Genomic DNA, 23,138 nt, shown 5'->3' with positions numbered 1-23,138 from the left:
GGGGAACAGTCACATGTAGAGAGTGCAGGACGCTGTGTCCAGCTGGGGGAAGGAGGTCACCAAGGGGGTTGACCCTCCTCTGGCCAGGTGGCTGCCTTCTGACACACCAGCCTCTCTCTCTAGCACGGTGGGCCCCACACACCCAGCCTGTGAAACCTACAGCCCTCAAGAAGGCTTTGGCCAAATTAATTAGCGGCTCCCTCTCCCAGGAGGAAGCACAGCTGAAGGATGCGGAGGGCAGTAGAGTTGTGTATGCTCCGCCCCCTCTCTCCAGAGTGGGATGGAAAGAAGGGGGCTTTCAGCCAGGCTGGCCCAGGCTGGGGTCTGAGTGCCACTGTCCAGCTATTGGCTTCTGGCTTAATGGGTGAGCCCAGCTGCTCCTGTGCAGCTGCCGCCCTAGTGAGGGTGAACCGGCAGGCGAGTTCCATTTCTGAAAGCCTGGGAATACCGTCAATATTAGGCTGTGGGCTGCTGGGCCAGGAAGGGGAGTTTATTTTTCAGGGTTTGTTTATCTATTGAGTTGATGAGGGAGGGTTATAGGTACAACCAGCTTAAAGATGGAAATTTTGAGAGAGCAGGCAGGGATTTAGTGCTGGGTAAGCCTTCTCAAAGCGGCTCTTTTGGGGTGGCCAGAATCCAGTACCAATGTCCTCAGCATGTTCATCAGCTGCTGGGGGAGTGGCGGACAGGATGAAAGCACAGGAACACTTTCTGGATGATAGAAATACTCTGTATCTTCAAAGGAGGTAGGTTCCATGGGTAATGTTAAATGAGTTAAAACTCATCAAAATGTAAACCAGATCTGTGCATTTCACTGAATATAAATTATACCTCCAATTAAAAACATTTTTTTAAAAGACAGATGGGCTGGACGCAGTGGCTCACACTTGTAATCCCAGCACTTTGGGAGGCTGAGGCAGGTAGATCACCTGAGTCAGGAGCTCGAGACCAGCCTGGAAAACATGGTGAAATCCTGTCTCTATTAAAGGTATACAAAAAAATTAGCCAGGCATGGTGGCACACGCCTGTAATCCCAGCTACTCGGGAAGCTGAGGCAGGAGAATTGCTTGAACCCAGGAGGCAGAAGTTACAGTGAGCAGAGATCGTGCCACCGCACTAGCGCCTGGGCAACAGAGCGAGACTCCATCTCAAAAACAACAAAAAAAGGACAGATGAAGGTTTTCAACTTTCACTAAAGGCAGAGGAGCTTGTGACAGATTCGCCTCCCCACAAGAGCAATTAGAAAAACTGGACAAAAGTGTGCCCTGCCCCCAATCAAAAACAATTGTTGGAAAGTAACTGAAAACCTCAGCCAGAACTTGAGTGACCAGGCCTAGGAGGTGACCCTGACAGTCTGTGGTGCTTTTCCCACATTTGGTGATTGGTCAACAGTAGAGGGCTAAGAGGCTAAGAAACTGAGTATGAAGTAGTACTTAAGGGGCTGGAGAGCCTACCTGAATGTTTGGCACTCTCACAGGGCTGAAATGATCTAATGAGAATTTGGGTCCCAGGAAGGAGATGGGACCTCGGTGGGGACCCTGGAAGGGCCACCCGTAGGAGTCCAAATGAATAAAACATAGACCAGCCATCATAAAACCTAAAACTTGCTTTGAACCAGCTTAGTCCCAAACTAGATGAAGGCGATGTGCCCTTACTCCAGTTGTGTGCCATAAAGTCAAAGTCAATACTCTCTGGAGGCAGAACAAAGTTTATTAGGAATGCCATAAGACAACACAAGACTAAACGAGAAAGACCAAGAAAAAACACAATAGAAACATACATGTAAGGAAGAACTTTTTTTTTTTTTTTGAGACGGAGTCTCGCTCTGTCACCCAGGCTTGAGTGCAGTGGCACGATCTCAGCTCACTGCAACGTCTGCCTCGCAGGTTCAAGCGATTCTCCTGCCTCAGCCTCCCAAGTAGCTGGGATTACAGGCACGCGCCACCATGCCCGGCTAATTTTTGTATTGGCCAGGCTGGTCTTGAACCCCTAACCTCAGGTCATCCATTCACCTCGGTCTCCCAAGTTGCTGGGATTACAGGCATGAGCCACCGTGCCTGGCTAGTATTTTGCCACAATTTAAAATAAATAAATGTTTTTTTCAGGTTTGTGCTCAGACTCTATTCTAAACAGTCACGTGGCGGCTTACTCTTCTCCAGGCCTTGCGGCCGGCTTTTACATGTTTATTGTTTTTGCGTTCTTGTCATCTGCTCGGTAGATGGCAGCTTCCAGGTGCTCCTAAGGGGCCAGGAAAGAGAGTGAGAAGGCACGGAGGTTGCCAGGTCATCCCGCTTGGGGCCCCGCCCTCATCACCTCCCTCAACCGGGTCTCCTGCAACTCTTGGTGGGCCATCTCGGCCACCACTTCGCCCTGAGCTTCCTGCTGCTGCAGCTGGGCAGTGCCTCCTTCTCAGAGGCCAGCTGCTGATAGGTGGCCACACACTGCTGCAGGTGACCCAGGTAATGGTCTCGCTGCTGCTGCAGACTCTGAGCCTCTTGGCTCTTCAGCTCCACCTGCAGGATAGGCGTCAGGGTAGGTAGTGGCTGGCTTCCAGATTCTGGGCCCATAAACAGGGTGGCGAGGGCACTGCGGGGCTCTGTCGCCTGCCCAGGCCCCTTGCCCTGGCCCCTTCCTCCAGGCCTAAATGACTACCTCCCTTGCCTAGAGGCCCATGCCTCCCTCCCCAGCCTCAAATCTCACACCCTTCTTCCCACCATTTAAACTGTAGGCCACAGACTGGTGGAAAAGCAGAGGGAGCCAACCACCATCTGCTAAGTTGTGGTGAGGTCGTTCTGTATGATCTCCAGGGTTTCCACGCACCTTCGTCTGCTCCCCCCAGAGCTCGGCCTTCCGCCCCAGCTCCCCCAGCCTCTCCTCCAGCTCCTGCAGCCTCACCTCCAGTTCCTGCATCTTCTCCTCCTGGTGCCGCAGCCTCACTTCCTGCTCCCACATCTTCTCCTCCTGCCTCCGCATCTTCTCCTCCTGTTCCTGCATCATCTCCTCCTGCTCACGTATCTTCTCCTCCTGCTCTCGCATCATATCTTTCTGCTTCCGCACCTTCTCCTCCTGCCTCCACATCTTCTCCTCCTGCTCCCGTATCTTTTCCTCCTGCTCGCGCATCTTCTCCTTCTGCCTCCACATCTTCTCCTGCTCCCGTATCTTCTCCTCCTGCCTCCATATCTTCTCCTCCTGCTCCTGCCTCTTCTCCTCCTCCCGTATCTTCTCCTGCTCGTGCATCTTCTCCTCCTGCCTCCACATCTTCTCCTCCTGCTCGTGCATCTTCTCTTCCTGCTCCCGTATCTTCTCCTCCTGCCTCCCCATCTTCTCCTCCTGATCCCGTATCTTCTCCTCCTGCCTCCACATCTTCTTCTCCTGCTCCCATATCTTCTCCTCCTGCCTCCACATCTTCTCCTCCTGCTCCTGTATCTTCTCCTCCTGCTGGTGCATCTTCTCCTTCTGCCTCCACATCTCCTCCTGCTCCCGTATCTTCTCCTCCTGCCTCCACATCTTCTCCTCCTGCTCCTGCCTCTTCTCCTCCTCCCATATCTTCTCCTGCTCATGCATCTTCTCCTCCTGCCTCCACATCTTCTCCTCCTGCTCCTGTATCTTCTCCTCCTGCTTGTGTATCTTCTCCTCCTGCCTCCACATCTTCTCCTCCTGCTCCTGCCTCTTCTCCTGCTCGCATATCTTCTCCTGCTCCTGCCTCTTCTCCTCCTCCTCCCATATCTTTTCCTGCTCATGTATCTTCTCCTCCAGCTCCCGTATCTTCTCCTCCTTCTCTCGCATCATCTCCTCCTGCCTCCGCATCTTCTCCTCCTGCTCCCGTATCTTCTCCTCCTGCTCTTGTATCTTCTCCTCCCGCTCCCGTATCTTCTCCTCCCGCTCCCGTATCTTCTCCTCCTGGCTCCACATCTTCTCCTCCTGTTGCTGGTTCAGGCGGTTCCACAACTCGTTCTCTTCCACCTGGGCTTGGAGCTTTGCTGACACACTCTGCAGCTCCTTACCCAGGTGGTCAGCCTCCGCCTGCAGCTGCTGCTGGAATAGTGAAAGTGTTGGTTTGAACCTCAGAAGGAAACAGACTCATGAGCTAGCCATATAAATGTAATCTATAGGCCAGGCACGGGGGCTCACGCCTGTAATCCCAGCACTTTGGGAGGCTGAGGTGGGTGGATCACGAGGTCAGGAGATGGAGACCATCCCGGTTAACACGGTGAAACCCCGTCTCTACTAAAAATACAAAAAATTAGCCGGGTGTGGTGGCAGGCACCTGTAGTCCCAGCTACTTGGGAGGCTGAGGCAGGAGCATGGCGTGAACCCGGGGGACGGAGCTTGCAGTGAGCCAAGATTGTGCCACTGCACTCTGGCCTGGGCAAAAGAGTGAGACTCCAACTCAAAATAAATAAATAAATAAATGTAATCTATAAAATAATGGTTTTCATCCAGTATCCTTTAAAAAAATATTTTAAGCACTAACTCTGAGATTCTGATTCCCCAGGCAGGGCCCCAATTTGTACATTTTTAGCACACTCTAGAGGATTCTATGGTGGGACCAGAACAGGGACCCAAATTTTCCAGCTCTTGGCTGGAGCCTCCCCATACCCTGCATGATCCCTAGACCATGGTCCCAGCTGGGTGGGGCTGCCACAACCCCCGGGGCTGCAGCCGCTCACCTGTGGCAGCAGGAGCTTGGCCCTCTCCAGCTTCCTTTTTAGCTCTTTTACGTTGAGCTGGATCTCAGACTTTTCAGATTCTACAAGTCGAAGTTTTTCTTGTAGTTCGGCATTTTTCTCCTTCAGCTCCTCATCGGTTATGCTATGGCCAGAGGCAGTAGAGAAAGGAATGAATGAAGAACAGAAAGGACGGCTTTGGTGATCAACCCTCTACTTTCAACCCACAACCACAGAACTGTGGCATTGGTAGGGACCCCAGGAATTAAGAGTCCCAGGTGGCAGGCCAGAGAGAAGACATGAGTTGCCTGAGGCTACCCCATGAGTCAGTGACACAGCTGGAACTAGAGCTTCCCTGTGCACACATGAAAACCTGTAGGAGCCTCTCCCCATGCTCACCTGTACCCCCCACCTCCCAGCACACCACCCACGCTAAGGGCCCCCAGACCTCCCATTCCACCTTCCCCCATCCTACGTGTTCCTGTACAGTTCCAGACTCAGGGTGTCCCTCTCCTTTGTTAACTCCTCGATGTACTGCAAATAGAGAAAGTTTAAGTCAAGACAGAGCAGGCAGAGGAGCAGCTGGATGACCAGGAACAACAGCTACTGTGACTACTCCACAGTAACACTCCCTCACTCTCAATCACACCTGACATGTTCTCAAGGCATTTCCAAGCCCATGGTCTCATTTGTTTTTCATTTGTTTGTTTGTTTGTTTGTTTTGGCAGAGTTTCATTCTTGCTACCCTGACTGGAGTGCAATGGTGTAATCTCGGCTCACCACAACCTCCCCCTCCTGGGTCCAAGTGATTCTCCTGCCTCAGCTTCCCAAGTAGCTGGGATTACAGGCGTGTGCCACCACACCCGGCTAATTTTGTATTTTTAGTAGAGATGGAGTTTCTTCATGTTGGTCAGTCTAGTCTTGAACTCCTGACCTCAGGTGACCCACCCACCTCGGCCTCCCAAAGTGCTGGCATTACAGGCATGAGCGAGAGCACCCGGCCCTCATTTGTTTTTCAAAGAACTCAGTGAAGGTGGAAGGGACAGGGAAAGAGACTGAATTTAGGGCTGGCTAACAGGGGCCCAGAGAGATCAGATAATATTGCTATTGTTATTATTCTTATTACTACCACTGTTGGAACCTTTATTGAGTGCTTCACCAGGCACTATGCTAATAATCCTATTTAATCCTCATAACCTCCATAGGAGATGGTTACCATTATTATCTCTATTGTGTAGATGAAAAACATGTGGTATTAAAGGTTAAGTGCTGCCTAAGATCACCTACAGCTGGGATTTCAACACCCAGGTATATCTGATTCTCTAAGCCCATTCTTTCGCTGGAGGTAGGGGCACAGTTAAGAAGGAGGAAATTAATCCTTTGTTGAATTTTTGAAAGGGTGATACGTTCACATAGTCCAAAACTCAGAAAGTCCAGAAGGGAAATATCTCCCCCCCACACTGTGCCTCTATCCTGAGTTTTTTTTATGAATCCTTACAAACATGTTTTATGTATATTACCATAATACATACACACACACACATATATACCTGCTCCCTCTCTCCACACAAATAATAACATACTCAAGATACTCTTCTGTACCTTTATGGTACAAGTACCCTAACCGCCACTTAGGACTTGGCCAAGGCCACAGCCAAGGATGGGCAGGGCGGGCACTTGGCCTCTGAGTTCTATGTCCAGTGCTCACTCCCCACAATGCTCCCCAGCTCATCTGCAGCAGCCCACTCAGCCCCAGTCTGCCTCTAACAACCACACACAAAAGCAGCAAGAAATGGCAATGCTGCCTTCTGGGCAGGACACCTCCATCCTACAGAAGGGAACTTTAGGCTCACTCCTCCATCTGCGAAGCTGGGCTCCCAGGGTATGGGGCAGTGGTTGGACTCACCTTATCCGCCTTCTCCTTCTGTGTAGTGACGGCAGAGAGAGCCTGCTCTAACTCTCCTGCAAACTTCCATGAATCATGCAGGCGGCCGATCAGATCCCTGGCCTCTCCTGGAATGAGAGACATTCAGATGTGGCCCAAAGGACTCCCCCTAAAGGCCTGTCAAAGTGCCAGGTTCAAGGATGATGGGGTGCCAGATTCCCACCTTCCAACTGTTTGACAGCTTGCTGGCTGTAATAGAGTGCCGTCTGAAGCTCGGTTTTCTGACATGTAAGGATTCGTATGGTATGAACCTGGGCCTTTGGGAGAAAAGACAAGCAAATGCTGAAAGAGAAGCAAAGAAACATTCCCCAGAGGACAGGAGGGAACTTCACACCCTCCACTCACCTCTAGCTCCCTCCTTAGAGCTTCCTGATGTTGGTGGTTTGCCTTCTTTTCCTATAGAAAGAGGAAGACAGAGCTCTTGCTAGGAGGAGGCAGAGATGGCACAGCAAGAGACATGCCCCCAGAATGGCACCACTGCCCCAGGACAGGCCCACCCATGGGACCAGTTTTTCAGGGACCCTGTGGGGATGGGGTGGAATAAGGGGGGTGAGCCTTCTTCCCCAGACTAGGAGTGGGGGAGATGAGACTGGGGCCTCTACATCTGAGTGCCCCCAAACCCAGCGGTCATGTCGTGAGCAAACAAAGAAATCACGTTACTTCTTCCAGCTGAGCTCGGTTCTGTTGTTTCTGTGGGGAGAGTCAAAGGAAGGTGACTGAGGGTGGCCTCCTTGACTCTATTCCCCAGGCCAGGAAGCGGTAGGCAGGGGTCAGGAATGGATTTAAAAGGCACAGTTCTCAGACCCAATGGGAACACAAACTGGTAAACTCTCCTCAACTCCCAAAGAAGAAGGATTTCGGTCTTTGTTGGTTTTTGCCCACAGCCACGGAACTCAAAGTCTGAAACTAGATTCTCTTGAAAAGACAGTAACAGAAACCTTCAGAGATGGAGTGTGAGAAAAGCCCACCCTTCTGCCAGCTTGTGATTTAGAAAGGTGCATTCATTCAGCAAACATTGAGCACATACGAGCCAGGGACAGTTCCTCACAGTGGGGATAGAGGTTAGAAAAGGCAGACAGGAGTCCTTGGCCCTGAGGTTTCCATTCTAGTGGGCCTTTAACTGTCAGGCTCTCAGAGCTAACAGAAACCTCTGATACTCTCTAACTCTACCTCAGGAAATGCAAGCCCAAGAAGGAGAGTTTACAGCAGGCCCTGGACTAGGGATTAACATAAAAACACAATGACAAATCTCATTTAAACTTCACAAATACAAGTAAAACAATACCACTCCTGTTTTACAGATGTGAAAAGAGAGGCCCAAAGAGCTCAAGCAATTTGCCTTAAATCATATCCCTAGCAGATGGAGAGGTAGGATTCAAATCCAGAATTCTTAACCAGTACCTGGCAGTTCTTCCACAATCTTAACAATTACCCTCCACCACCCCTTGGGCCCGCTGTCCCCAGGAGCCTGGCCAGCCAAGACTCACATCCTCAGGTGAGTGGCAACCATCAGAAGTGGTTGTCTCAGGGTTAGTGCCATTATTTATTTTCTTCTTTTTGGTGTCGCTTGCTCCTGCACCAACACTAGGGTTGGTCTGGGCATGATGGTCTCTCAACTGTGGAAAGGAAGAGCAGTGATACTCATGAGAACTACAAGCTCCTACAGTCACATCCTGCTTTACAGTTTATACTAAATACTCTTATAGACCATCTGATTTAATGCCACCAACTGTAGGAAATGTTGTCACAATCCCTTAGTGACTGAGAGAGATTGATACCATGGCTGAAAAAAAAGGCAGTAATGGAACTTAAACTCAGTTTTCTGACTCTGAGCTCTGGGATTTTGCCACAAATCAGCAGCTGCCAGGGACCAAAACCAGAGGCAGAGGTAGAAAAGCAAACATTAAGTAGGCAGGAACTGTACACTCTGTGGTTTAGAGTTATTCACCCTCACACGTCTGTTAGTGTTAAGAAGTACACCAGTACCTCTCAAACCTTTACATCAATGTATCCTCATGGCAGAAGGCAGCCTTTCTGTTAAATCCGGGAATTTAGCAGAAAGAGGACAACCCAAGCCTCATTTCAGAGAGAAGTCTTGTATACTCTTATAAATCTATGTGACTTTCATCCCTAAGTACATTAATGTTTCATCTCTCAATAGAATCAAGGGAAACTGATGCTTCAGAAAGATGCCCCATATTTATCCTGTGGCACTCAAAGTACCCCAGGTTGAGATGAGATGAGGAAGACTCAAGCTGTCAAGTCCAGTTTCCCAAGATCTGTTCCACAGAAGATAAGCAGATCTCACTCCAGAAACCAGTGACTGAGGGGCACTCTGGTCCCAGAACAATGGAGAATTCAAATCTGAGGTGCAGAACTCAGAAAAAATGTTAAAGTCTCTCTGGAGAGTAGAAGCCTGGGAGAAAACCCAACCCAACCCGTTCTCCCATTGCCACCCAGAGACACTGTCAACATGTGGAGCTCATGGGGGAGGTGTAGGCTTTTCACACTGTCAACATCTGTGGTAAGGAAGTCAGGCAGCCTGAAACCTCTCTCTTCTAGGTCCCACAGTCCCCATTCCCCTTCCAGCTGGAAACCTGTGCTGCAACCAGAGGAAACAGAAGTGGGCAAGAACACTTAGGGGACTGGGTCCTAAGACCAAAGGCCGGTCTCGTGGTAGTAATGACAGTTTGTAGAGGGACTGTGACATCACTACATTCCACTCCTCGGTGGAGTGGCGGGGGTGGGGGGGACACATGAGTGCAATGCCCAAGTTGCCGCTTTGAGACTGGGGAGTGGGGGTCACAAAATTGGGACCCAGGTCCTTGGAGACGTGACCCCAAAGAGCCCCGGGAGGTCAGGCTTGGGGTGGCAGGAGGTGAGGGCCAAGTAAGGAGCAAGAGCCCCAGGAGTCATGTCCCCAAAGTCACCCTGTGGCAACTGGTGAGGGCAGGTTCTGGGGCACCCAGGTCCTTGGAGATGTGAGCCCAAAGAGCCCAGGGAGGTCGGGTTTGGGGTAGCAGGAGGTAAGGGCAGAGTATGGAGTTGGAAGCCCCGGGAGTCACCTGCTCAAAGTCACCCTGGGGTGCCAGGCAGGGCAGAGGCAGGACTCATGTGGGGGTTGGGCTGACTGACAAGATTTTGGTGTGGGGATCCCAGAGGTACTGGGGGGGGCCCAGCCCGGTGTGCCTCGGGAGTGGCACAGACTGGCAGCAGTTCGGCGGTCAGAGGGAGCCTCAACTTGGGTTGGGGTGCTGGTGCGTTTACCTTTTCCTTGGCCTCGGCCAAGTTGTTCTGTCGGGTTTCTTTGTACATCGTGTGTTGGGTAGGGAGGTGGGGGTGGGTAGGGGGGCGGGGATGGGTAGGGAGGTTGGGGTGGGTAGGGAGGTGGGGGTGTGTAGGGAGGTGGGGGTGGGTACGGAGGTGGGGCTGTGTAGGGAGGTGGGGCTGTGTAGGGAGGCAGGGGTGTGTAGGGAGGTGGGGGTGTGTAGGGAGGTGGGGGTGGGTAGGGAGGTGGGGGTGGGTAGGGAGGTGGGGGTGGGTAGGGAGGTGGGGGTGGGTAGGGAGGTGGGGATGGGTAGGGAGGTGGGGATTGTCAGGGAGGTGGGGATTGTCAGGGAGGTGGGGTTGGGGCCACATCAGCATGATCCAGGTGAGGACAACTATACACCTCCAGTCACCTCTACGTCGCTGTGTGACTGAGCCAGAGGAGGCGTAACCAGGGCTGCACTAGAATGCAGAATAGGGGCGTGGCCTTAATGCTTGAAGCCCATTGGCCAATGAGAAAGATGAAAGGAAAAGGAGGTGTGGCCAGACAGCAGCGTGTCATGAAGGACCTGTGTGGTCACAAGGAAAGCTGCCCATGCAACTGCTGTCCCCGCCCACTCCAGGAGAGGGGCGGGGCTGGCTTTCACTTGAAAAACTTTAAAACTTTATTACCTCAATTGAGGTACAAATCCTATTAAAATGGAAATTTTATAGTGTGCTTGATGATTGATAAAGCAGACTTTAGTATCCAACATTCCAATAAGATAAAGTAATCACAATGTTTTCTCTTTTTTAGAAAAACTTTCTCTTATTCTCCTACATTAGTGTTAAGTTTAAAAAAAAAAAAAACAAGAAACATGTCTAATATTTTTAAAAACACAAAGCTTTTGAGCCAGGTGTGATGGCTCATGCCTGTAATCCCAGCACTTTGGGAGGCTGGGGTGGGTGGATCACCCGAATTCAGGAGTTCAAGACCAGACTGGCCAACATGATGAAACCCTGTCTCTACTAAAAATACAAAAGTAGCTGGGCATGGTGGCAGGTGCCTGTAATCCCAGCTACTTGGGAGGCTGAGGCAGGAGAATCCCTTGAACCTGTGAGGCAGAGGTTGCAGTGAGCCAAAATCATGCCACTGCACTTCAGCCTGGGCTACAGAATGAGACTCTGTCTCTAAATATATACGTACACACACACACACACACACACACACACACACACACAAAGCTTTCTGTTTAATAAGCACTCAAAGTTCTTTACGGGGTTAAAGCAAATACAGGACCCTTCTAATGTAAGGTTAAATGCTAAGTGATGGGGGAGAGAAAAAGGACATAAATAACTCCCACTCTCATGAGGTTAATCACTAAATCCTATTTTTCTAGAATCACCTGGCCTCTAAGCCCTGAAAATGAAACTGAATTTCTCACTAGATACTTGGCTATGACTTGCAATCATGAAAACCAAGAATTGTGTTATGTCACTGTGTATTACTTGTTACCTGGGATCAAGGGTTGACTTTTTCATGATTTGCTCCATTACCTGTGTGCTTCTTATCTCAGACCAAACTAAGCTTTTTTATAGAGTTCTACAATTTACAGTTAGTATGTAAGAGTGGCTCTCAAACATACAGTCTCTGGACCAGGAGCACCTGGGAACTTCTTGTAAATGTAAATTCTCAGGCCCCACCCTAGACCTGATGAATCAGAAACTCTGGAGTAGGGCCCAGCAATCCGTGCTGCAATAAGCTGTCCAGGTGTTCAGGAACCTCTGCCATACAGCAGGTAGAAAAATGTGTTTCCTTCTGTAGGTCCAAAGCCAGGGATACTGTATGTTCTGTCTTGATATGAAACAATTACATGGGGCTCTCCTTTTTTGGTGTTATAGGGACAACCATGTATGAGGTCTCTAAGCAGAAGTTCACACCCTTATTGGGGTGATGCAGGCATATAGGAGTGTGTGTGTGTGTGTGTGTGTGTGTGTGTGTGTGTGTGTGTGTATTTGTTTTGAGACAGGATCTCACTCTGTTGCCCAGGCTGGAGTGCAGTGGTGTGATCTTGGTTCACTGCAACCTCTGCCTCCCAGGCTCAAGCAATCCTCCTGCCTCAGCCTCCCAAGTAGCTGGGAAAAAAGGTGCACACTGCCATGCCTGGCTAATTTCTGTATTTTTTGTAGAGGTGGAATTTTTCCATGTTGCCCAGGCTGGTCTTGAATTCCTGAGCTCAAGCAATCTGCCTGCCTTGGCCTCCCAAAGTGCTGGGATTACAGGCATGATCAGGCATATGTTTTTAATGACCACTTTGCCAAAAGTCAATTAGTTAAATCATCTGTTCAACCAAATGACCAATTCACTGAAATTACTGAATTCATCATGTTAATATATTGGCAATATTTTTCTTCTTCCATTTATAAAGTTATAGCAATTGATATTCATAAAAATATTGGATGGGGACTTTTAAAAATAGATTTTGAAGGTCTCTGGTTCATCTTACTTGATGGGTTATAAAGACAAAACCAAAACAGCATTTTAAACAATATTTAATTTGTGTCAAGCCAAAAGAATAAGTAGTAGAAGAGACTGAATATGTCATAGCTTAAGCTGCAGACCTTGAAAGGGGAAGTCTAAGGACAGAAAAAGAGAAGATGTTAGGGGAAGAGTTGAGGGAGGGACTGAGAGTAGGGGGAGGCAGAGGAGGTATGTGGAGTCTGGGATGGTATGGGGTGGGGCTGAGGAAATTCAGGGGGGCTGTGGTGCAGGGAAGAATCTGAAGACCCAGGAGGACCTCCTTCCCCAGTTCCCTAGAGCTGCCTTATGTCTCATTGTTTATCTTCTATGTGTTGCTATAGACTTTATAAATAGTTAAACAAGTTTTAGCAACATTGAAAATTTCAGGTCATTGATTTCACTGTATATTAGTCATTGGAAATTCTTCCAGTAAAATGGGCTTTGGTAAATTGCCTGGAGCTATTGCATCTCATGGTCCATCATGTGCAGACCTTGCCCAAGGTGCCAATGGGATGTTATACATAGTTGGTCCATTTAGAGGAAGGAAGTCAATTGTGTTTGGGAGAGAAGTGCAGGAATAGTTCAATCAGAGTGGGCTAAATGGCAAAACACAGACAGGAAGGCCAGTAGAAGACTGGGGAAGAAACTATTCTGTGGTTGGTATCAAAAACAGCTCTGAGAAGCATGCGGTCCTTATCTGCAAAAGAAAGGTGGGCCATGACATACCTGGCAATGTGCATGTTCTGTTTATTTTGGTGGATGAAACCACTGGCTTGGAATTCTGCTAGCTTTGAATCTACCACTATCTTAACTAATATAGATTTTTCTCTGCACAGGAAAAGTTCCTACTTTCTCAGATGACTGAGGAAAAATGCCCTGTAAATTTCCACAATGTCCATTATGGTTTCTGAAGAGGTCAATTAAGAGTGCCGCTCTAGAGCTGAGTAGCTCAGCTCTACTGTAAGAGGCCAGCAGCACCTGTTCAAAACTCAGAAACAACTTTTTTATTTTTATTTTTTTCTGGTGTCAAAGTCAGAATTTGCAGATTCCATCTAAAAGAAGCTCAGGCTTGATTCTTTTCCTAACAAAAAGAGAAGATCCTAAATATGTATATATATTCAGAAGACTATAAATGTATGTGCATAAATAGAATAGTCGCTTACTACTCTTACCCTATTAGATAAAAAATTTAAGATATGTACTTTTTTTTTTTTTTTTTTGAGATGGAGACTCATTCTGTCGCCCAGGATGGAGTGCAGTGGCACGATCTCGGCTCACTGCAAGCTCTGCCTCCCAGGTTCATGCCATTCTCCTGCCTCAGCCTCCCAAGTAGCTGGGACTACAGGTGCCCGCCACCATGCCCAGCTAATTTTTTTTTGTATTTTCAGTAGAGACGGGGTTTCACTGTGTTAGCCAGGATGGTCTTGATCTCCTGACCTCGTGATCTGCCTGCCTCATCCTCCCAAAGTGCTGGGATTACAGGTGTGAGCCACCACTCCTGGCCAAGATATGTACTTTTTATATGTTTCCAAATACTATTTTTGCTGTTGGAGTTTCATATATGCAGCACAGTGTCCCTAAAGACCTGGTCAATAATTGTTGACTTGAATTTGAAATTTTAAGCTCTCCCAAAGAAAGTTATCAGATATGCCAAGATGCAAACTTAGTGTAAAAATATGGTGATAATTTTCTTTCATGAGCAAACAACTACTTTGGGAAATACATTTAATTAGAAAACTTTTCAAGCTAAAGACAACATTTCTTTTGGAGAAATTGCGTGGCTAAATTTTATAACTTGGCAAACATGCTTTGCTGATAGCAAATAAGTAAGCTTTTCCTACAAATAATGCTTTTGTATTCAACACAGTGGATTTTTAGTCCACGTTAGGAATGCTAGTTTTTAAAAAATGTTGCATAGTAAGTTGGTACATGTATATGCACAGACATACACATAAAGTGAACATTAAATTGAATCATAGAAATATATTTATGGGCTGGGCATGGTGGCTTATGCCTGTAATCTCAGCACTTTGGGAGTCCGAGGCAGGCAGATCATGAGGTCAGCAGTTCGAGACCAGACTGGCCACCATGGTGAAACCTAGTCTCTACTAAAAATACAAAAATTAGCTGGGCGTGAGGGTGGGCATCTGTAATCTCACCTACTTGGGAGGCTGAGGCAGGAGAAGTGCTCGAACTCAGAAGGCGGAGAAGGTTGCAGTGAGCCAAGATCATGCCACTGCACTCCAGCCTGAGCCACAGAGCAAGACTCCATCTTGGGGGGAAAAAAGTATGTATATATATATACAATTAATAAGACTGATGTCTTATTAATTGAAGAAAGCAGGTGAATAATACTGTATAAAGACTGATCCCTGTTTATGATAAGTATGTGTGTGCATGTACATTTAAGCATATAAAGTCTAAGTACATATCTGCATATTAACCTTTTCCATAGCTATGAGTTATATCAAAAGAAAAGCAAAGAGAAGTTGTTTGTAATTAGAGCTGCATTATAGGTTCATTTTATTTGCATATGACAATTGTTCTTGAGCCATTCAATGTGATATTGTCTGTTTCTATTTGCCGTTTGTATTGGTACCAGCCATGTTCTTCAGAGCACTCTTGAGGTGGTCAGAGTTCCTAAAGATGGTAAGTAAAATGAAGGGGAGATCAAAATCCTCAAATTCTATGCTTCTTAGTGACTCTTTCCTGATGATAGACTTGAGTTGCCATAGGTCCTTACTGAGCTGCCTGTTATTTGCATCAATTATATCTCCAAAGTGCTCTGAAATCCTCAGTGAATACAACAGTAGGTAAAGAAATAGCCAGTCCTTATGAGGACTTAGTGATTTTTAATTTTTATACAGCTCTTTCCTTCTAGGACAGCTCAGATTATTTTATGGAAATTTTCTCAAATCACACGGAATCCCTGTGAGAAGTAAGATAAGGAATTTTTTATCAAACTTAAGAGAATATGATATAATTTTCACACCTTTAGAGGTGGCAATAGAAGAAATACTATAGAAACAAATCAGGGTACATTAACTTGGAAAATTAAAGTAAAATAAATGAATAATTATTGCTGCATGCATTGTCATACACTCTTCCCCTTTATAACTTGAGTAGTAATACTTAATAGCACTAGTGAGGCATTCTCAGCAAATGGCTGAAGCCTGCTATCATTGAAGTATATTGGATCACTCAGTTCTCAAAATAATCCCTTGAAGTTGGTAGTTTTCTATCTTACAAGTGAAGATCTACAGCATAAGGAAATTGAGTAAATGGCCCAAAGTTACACAGTTAGTAAAAGGAAAGCCTGAGATTTTAATTCACCGTGTCTATCTAACTTCAAAATTTATTCATTCATTCATCACATGAGTATAATCCAACTACCAGGCATATTAGGCACCTCTGGGCATTAATCTTACCTTCCAGGAGCTTTTATTTGAAGAAATTTAATAATACACTCATAGGTGGTCCAAATAATGTTTTCTATATTTAAATAAATTTGTAAAATATGGAGTAGAAAATTTTAAGGTTTTTTTATTTTGTTTGTTTAGAGAGACAGGGTCTTGCTCTGTTAGCCAGGTTACAGTGCAGTGGCATAATCCTAGCTCACCCTAAACTCAAAATCTTGGGCTCTAGCAGTTCTCCTGCATCAGTTTCCTGAGTAGCTAGGACCACAAGCACATGCAACCACAACTAGCTAATTTTTTGAAGCAACTTTTTTTTTTTTTTTTCTGGTGGAGATGGGGTCTCGCCGTGTCACACAGGCTGGTCTCAAACTCCTGGCCTCAAGTGATCCTCCTGCTTTGGCCTCTCAAAGTGCTGGGATTTATAGGCATGAGCCACTGCATCCAGCCTGTCATTTGTCTGTACTGCATTTCTTAGCATAGTTTAATATTTTATGCTATATTATGAAAGTTCTAGGCTAGGAAATAGTAAGCAGTTTTTCTTTTTTCTTTCTTGTTTTTCTTTTTCTTTTTTTTTTTTTTTTGAGATGGAGTCTCCCTCTGCTGCCCAGGCTGGAGTGCAGTGGCACAATCTTGGCTCACAGCAAGCTCCGCCTCCCGGGCTCACGCAATTCTCCTGCCTCAGCCTCCCGAGTAGCTGGGACTACAGGCACCCGCCACCGCGCCCGGCTAATTTTTTGTATTTTTAGTAGAGACGGGGTTTCATCGTGTTAGCCAGGATGGCCTCGATCTCCTGAACTCATGATCCACCTGCCTCAGCCTCCCAAAGTGCTGGGATTACAGGCGGCCACCGCGGCTGGCCAATAGTAAGCAGCTTTTCTAAATGGTTTGGATCACATACCCTTTCCCGTCCGCGGGGTGTCTCTCGAGATGAAGTTCTATGGAAGTGCTTTTTAGGGCACTTTGCAAAACCTTGAGTAGGTCCTTCTTGTGGTCTGGTCCCAGCTTTCTCCTCAGTCCTCAACTCCCTGTTGCTATATTTTCTCAGTTATAAGGTTTCCTAGCTTTACCTTCTTTCTTCATTCTAAATTATAAGCTGCTGTCGGATTTATATTTCTAAACCTTGGCTCCAAACACTTTACCCTGCTGCTCATGAGTGAAACTGAATTTCCTTCCCTCTTCATACTAAAATAATTCCAGATGAGCCAAAGGCTTAAGTGGTGTAAAAAAAAAGAAAGACTATAAAATCAGTGGAAGAAAACATAGCTGAATTAATTGAAAATTTTGTGGTGACAGGCTGGGCGTGGTGGCTCACGCCTGTAATCTCAGCCTTTGGGAGGCCAAGGCGGGTGGATCACAAGTTCAGGAGATAGAGACCATCCTGGCTAACATGGTGAAACCCCATCTCTACTAAAAATACAAAAAATTAGCCAGGCGTGGTGGCGGGCGCCTGTGGTCCCAGCCACTTGGGAGGCTGAGGCAGGAGAATGGCGTGAAGCCAGGAGGTGGAGCTTGCTGTGAGCCCGAGATCGCACCACTGTGCTCCAGCCTGGGTGACAGAGGGAGGCTCCGTCTCAAAACAAACAAACAAACAAACAAAAAACCATTTGTAGTGACAACATTGCTTCTAAACAGGATGTTAAACTACAAAGCCATAAATACAACTTAGGAAAATTTGATGAAATAAAAATGAAAATCACTTATTGCCAGAAATAACGTAAGTCTCAACAAATTCTGACAAGACTTATAGTCAATGGCTGATTGGCTTCCATAATAAAGGGGCTCATTTAAATCCATAAGCAAAGGACAAAATCATGGGCCCTTCATATTCATTTCTCCAGCAGTTTCATTGTTAAAATTTTCCTCTGAATATCATCACTTACAGACTCCAAGATAATTATAGAAGGATGTCTATTGCAGTATTGTTTGTACTAGTTAATAAAAGCAGAAAAGATATTAATATCCATTATTTAGTAACTAGTTACATAAACTAACACAATGCAGTTAGTTTTTTAAAAAACAGTGGATCTATATTGCTGGTATGAGCAGAGCTCCAAGGAATGTTAATTGTGAAAGCACGAGTCCACTAAAAACAGTTCTTATATATTTTTTTCCTGTAAAATGCCCAAGAAACTATTTATGGTGGGTACATTAGACAAATGAGAATCAGCGAACCAGTACTAGGGTAGAGATTTTACTTTTCATCCCTTTCAGAGTTGTGTGCCTATACTACCTTTCTTAAAAATTAAAAAAAAACAAGTGAAGAGGAAAATAAAACACCTGTATTTATTACAGATTATAAACTGAACTGCTTATTTTGCTTTTATAGGGTACTTGGGCCTCTGACTCAAATCTGTTTTTTACAATTTTATTTCTCATTATATGTTCTTCCCTCAATCTCTGGATGGATTGAAATGCATGCTCGGCACCACACCACTCTAGACATTTTGGGTCTCCTTCTCTCCTTCACTATTTTTTTTTTTTTTTTGAGATGGAGTCTTGCTCTGTCGCCCAGGCTGGAGTGCAGTGGCATGATCTTGGCTCACTGCAAGCTCTGCCTCCCAGGTTCACGCTATTCTCCTGCCTCCACCTCCTGAGTAGCTGGGACTACAGGCACCCGCCACCATGCCCGGCTAATTTTTTTTTTTTTTTTTTTGTATTTTTAGTAGAGATGGGGGTTTCACTGTGTTAGCCAGGATAGTCTCAATCTCCTGACCTTGTGATCCACCAGCCTCGGCCTTCCAAAGTGCTGGGATTACAGGCATGAGCCACCACGCCGGGCTCCCAGGTTCACTTCTGTTGGGACACTTCTGTCTTGGACTTCGTGGTATATTTCTGGGTTGCCTGCTGCCCCTTAGGTGAAGAAGAGCAGGATCTGGGATGAATGCACTTTGTAACCTCCTGGAGTGCTCAGCACGGAGCCATGCTCAGAAATGGCCAGAAGCTGTTTGTGGCACATTAGCATGCCTGACAGATGCAGCATCGAGGGAGACTTGATGACCCGTGGTGTCAGTGAGCAAGAGTAGAAACAAGGGCTGTCACACATAGTCATTAGGAAGGGAAGTGGGTGCAACATTTTTAGAGGACTGATGACTGGCTGTTAGTTTTGCTCAGCATATATATGTGTGTGTGTATATATATATATATATGTACTGCTGTGTGTTTGGAATGGAGCAGGACACTCAGGCCATGAATGCATAACATCTTGATAATCAGTCTACGTCTGAGGCTGAGGGACTCCTTCAGGTCCAAATGGCAGAACTGGTGACTGCCCCAGAATAGAGGCACTGTCTCTGGACTCCTGGCTTCATTCTCCTCACCGAGTACCACACTACTACAAGAGCCTCATTGTGTCTGAAGCTCCCAGTGAACAAGGTTAAAGTCCACCCATTCAGGTGTCACTCATCATTTGTATAATCTGGGAGTTGCATTCCTGAGTGGCCGACCCCTTTTCAGAAGCTGCCTAGTTGAGATGTCACTTCTCTGACAGTGAGGCACTTAAGCTCAGAGAGAAAATCACAATGTGCTCCCCCCCGTCAAATTTTCCCTAACAATTAACGCGGCACTAACTTGACACCCTCTTTCCTTGTTTGGCTTTGTAAACCCCGGTCCCTTTTCCTATTAATTCCAGACATCAATATTTTCTTTCACACAACTGCCACCATTCACGCATGGAACAGTTTGTACATTATGTAGTTGTCAAAATGCCTGGGGATTACCCAGTATGCCTTGCCTGTGAGAAACTGACACCACCGAGGCCTAGTTTTGAGATGATTATTTTGAGAGTACGCTGACAAGCATGAAGACCTGATCCCAGAGTGGTAATTTCATTTAATTAAAGGCCTCTTTTTATTATAGTTTTCCCCCACTTTTTGATATATATCAGAATGATTGTGAAAGTCAGCCTCGCCAGAGGTGTTCTCTTTTGCTGTAAGAGGGTGGGGGTGGGGGTGGGTGGATCGCACTGTCACTAGTGAGCATTTCACTGAATGGCTGTGAATGCATTCATGTTTACTGTTCTTCTCAGAACTGCCCCTGAACACAGCACGTGTGTGTGTGTACGTGCGTGCACATGTGCATGTCCAAGTTTAAAATACAGACTGATGGGCTTCTACTGCTATGTTATCAAACTTAAAATGTGAGATTTGACTATGTATATGTGTATATTTGCAGCTGATTTAATTTTTGTTTAAAGTTAGTACCCTTGCAATACTGGAAGGCTGACTTCTCAAAATTGTGCCTTTACTTAGTCTAGTAAGGCTTTAAACCATGGCTGCTATTTTACTTCATAGCGATGTTAATTTCAGTTCAAATACCTGGGAAATGTAGTGCATTGCATTTTCAGTAGTATTTAGTACTGGAGCTAAATAGAAATATTAAAAGGAGCTGAAAAAATAAAAGATTGAAGTGATAATGCATGATGGATATTAATAATTTGATAAATGTTGTGACAGAATAGCCTAAGTAACTTTTGATATAATATTCTTAGACTATATTGGCTTGAGGTTGATATCAGCAATTCATTTCAATAAATATTCTGGGGACCTACCTTGGGTACTGTCCAAGGCACAGGGGAGATATCAGTGAACAGACTGGGGCTGTTGGTCTTTGTATGCTTATTCACTGTGCCGTGTTTCAAAATTAACTATAGTATCATAACTCCCCAAGTTAGATTTTCTTTCTTTGTAGCGTTATCAGCTGGCCTTCATTTATTTCCTCATTAAGGAGATTGCTCATTCATTTGTGCCTTCTTCACCCACTGTTCACTAGGTAGTAATGAACAAGTGTATTCCAAGCATTGTAGCATGAGACGCACATGCATGTAACACACACACAATACACAATTCATGTATTATGTTTGGGGCATTTTTTTAACTTTGATTGATCTGAAAAGCGTGGAGGAGGGTCTGCCATCAGCCCTTCTTTTTGCTTTGGGCAGAGTAACTGGAGGGACATTATTAATTTTTTTTTTTTTTTTTTTTTTTTACGGAGTCTCGCTCTATCGCCCAGGCTGGAGCGCAGTGGCGCCATCTCAGCTCACTGCAAGCTCCGCCTCCCAGATTCACGCCATTCTCCTGCCTCAGCCTCCCCAGTAGCTGGGACTACAGGCACCTGCCACCATGCCTGGCTAATTTTTTTGTATTGTTAGTAGAGATGGGGTTTCACCATGTTAGCCAGGATGGTCTCGATCTCCTGATCTCGTGAATCCGCCCACCTCGGCCTCCCAAAGTGCTGGGATTACAGGCGTGAACCACTGTGCCCGGCCCTTTTGGCGTCTGTTTCAAAGTTCCCAGGGAGGAGCCAGGCGGGTCAGAGGTGTCGGCGCTGAGGCCAGGTGAGGGCCTCAGCTGGCCTGGCGGAGACAATGTTGGCTGCTTTAGTGCAGGGGTGGGGAGGCAGCAAAGAATGGCAACTTTGTTAATTTAATCTCTATGCCTCCAGTTTCACTTGTAGCCCCATTGTGCCTTGTTTAGAGCCAGTGATTCCAGAGATTTATTTATTATGATTATATTTTCAAGTACAGGATTCTGTTGAATCAGCCATCTGGTGAAATGTTTGAAACTGATTTCTTTCACTTTTCATTGACTTGCTGCGGTTCCTAGGAGGGGTGGCTTCTCTCCAGGACTTCTGACCCTGTTAGCTGGTGCTGGTGGATTTTACTTCTTGAATTTTTGCGAGTAGTATAGGGGTGACCTACCCACAATGAAACAAAACAAAAATGTTCAAGGAGCCCATTTATATTCTACCACTAAAGGGAAAAAAGAATCATTCATTTACCCCAAATTGTTTTATGTCTCCCTCCATCCTCCACCTTTGAGGCCTTTAATCTCTGTGCAGGGAGACATTAGCCTGGGGAGTGGGGAAAGGATCTTTATTTAATGAAGGTCCCAGGCTTTTACATGTATTTTTAAATTCTGTCTTGTTTCCTTTTTCTTTTAAAGGCACAAGTGATCCTTATGTGAAATTTAAGCTGACTGGGAAGGTGCTGTACAAAAGTAAAGTCATATATAAGAACTTGAACCCAGTTTGGGATGAGATAGTTGTATTGCCAATACAAAGCCTTGATCAAAAGCTACATGTGAAGGTAATCACAGACGGCTTTTAAATCTGCTCCTTTATTAAAAACATTTCTCAGCAGTTTCTCATGTCCTCTTAGAAGTGAACTTGCCAAAATTAATTATTTTATTAGACCAGATTTAAAATGTTAATATAGGAGAAATTCCTTATACTGTTTGTTGAAACTCTATGTTTCTCTTCAATGAGATGTACTCCAGTGAAAATAATATCTATCTATATACATTGATTGTATTTAAATCTACCAAATGTGGAAGAATTATTACTGGTAGTGCCATGGCGACAAGTACTAAAGCCTTTCTCATTAGGAATATCTTTATGCTTAACAGAGCTTCAAGCCACCAGTTGTAAGCACCAATTACTACAACATCTGGGTTAAAACTGCATGAGTTGAGTGCAGGATGAGATTGCTATAGAAAATTTAGCAAATTTCTATTTAATTGGCAGATCTGCTCACTGTGGAAAATGCTAAATTTTAATGACAGGCTATTTAAACTACAGAGCGTGGTCCATTGTGCATAACATTTCAATGGGTATAAATACTGCCTTAAAAGAAATTGTTGCTGTTATTTTGATCATAGTAGGCAAAATGGGCAAGATTGAATAATTTTGTTCTCTGCATTGGCTTGACTAAATTTCTCTTTAACTATACTATGCAAAGTATTTCAGGATCTGAAAGAGTGATTTCAAAATTTCCAACCTATTGCATTTGTTAATAATTTGATAAACTCGGTTGTTTTACTATAATAATGTGTTATTGACCTCTGCCCTCTTTGTAGGTATATGATTGAGATTTAACCACATCTGATTTCATGGGTCCTGCATTTGTCATTCTCAGTGATCTTGAGCTTAACAGGTACCGTAGTTTTACTTTGTAATTGTTATTGATGAATTTTAGAGGGAACTCATGATAATGTTAAATGGTGCTGTTGAGGTCAAATGACAAAAACATCATATCTGAACAAATGAAAGAGAGCTTTAAAGTGTTATAACTCTCAGTGTATTTTTAAGGATTTTTGCTTTCTAGGTGCCAAATATATTTGTCAGATGTTAAGTATTTTATAATGCAAAGTGTGTATTGGATTTCATACTTTCATTTGTTAATACTCAATTTCATTAACCTAACTTAAAATTAAAACAAGTGTTTACATTTTATTTGGGTGGTAGGGGAGGGGGGTCAGTTAACCAACTGTTGAATTAAACAATGCCAAACAGGTTCTCTACCCTGAATATAATTGTTTTATTTTCACTAAATTTTGTGCTTTCTTAAC

At 45.4% G+C, this 23,138-nt stretch overlaps 2 protein-coding genes across 3 annotated transcripts in view; one reads left to right on the top strand and one right to left on the bottom strand.

Moving 5' to 3' along the window:
• Positions 1 to 2,160: 2,160 nt before the first annotated feature.
• Positions 2,161 to 9,927, bottom strand: LOC129050326 (golgin subfamily A member 6-like protein 22). The gene is made up of 9 exons (XM_063716100.1): positions 9,748 to 9,927; positions 8,100 to 8,228; positions 6,958 to 7,008; positions 6,776 to 6,869; positions 6,574 to 6,680; positions 5,143 to 5,201; positions 4,671 to 4,812; positions 2,896 to 4,032; positions 2,161 to 2,238 (listed from the first exon to the last, which is right to left on the bottom strand). The coding sequence occupies exons 1-9, from the start codon at positions 9,925 to 9,927 to the stop codon at positions 2,176 to 2,178; spliced, it is 1,962 nt and encodes a 653-aa protein (XP_063572170.1). The 3' UTR covers positions 2,161 to 2,175.
• A 4,850-nt stretch (positions 9,928 to 14,777) lies between these two features.
• LOC100433424 (multiple C2 and transmembrane domain-containing protein 2-like) overlaps positions 14,778 to 23,138 on the top strand; it is a 52,240-nt gene continuing 43,879 nt past the window's right edge. Inside the window, exons 1-3 of one of the 2 annotated variants that reach the window (XM_054532384.2) lie at positions 14,778 to 15,028; positions 21,735 to 21,877; positions 22,647 to 22,723. In XM_054532384.2, coding sequence (XP_054388359.1) covers positions 22,680 to 22,723 — 44 coding nt within the window. In that variant the 5' untranslated portion in view covers positions 14,778 to 15,028; positions 21,735 to 21,877; positions 22,647 to 22,679. Of the gene's footprint in view, positions 15,029 to 21,734; positions 21,878 to 22,646; positions 22,724 to 23,138 lie in introns of those variants that run through there. The other variant, XM_063716500.1, reaches the window with a different exon arrangement.

This window comes from Pongo abelii, chromosome 16, assembly GCF_028885655.2.
Source record: "Pongo abelii isolate AG06213 chromosome 16, NHGRI_mPonAbe1-v2.0_pri, whole genome shotgun sequence".
Lineage (NCBI taxonomy): Eukaryota > Metazoa > Chordata > Mammalia > Primates > Hominidae > Pongo > Pongo abelii.
Note: the sequence above shows the minus strand (reverse complement) of the source record. Positions and strands in the feature narration are given on the sequence as shown.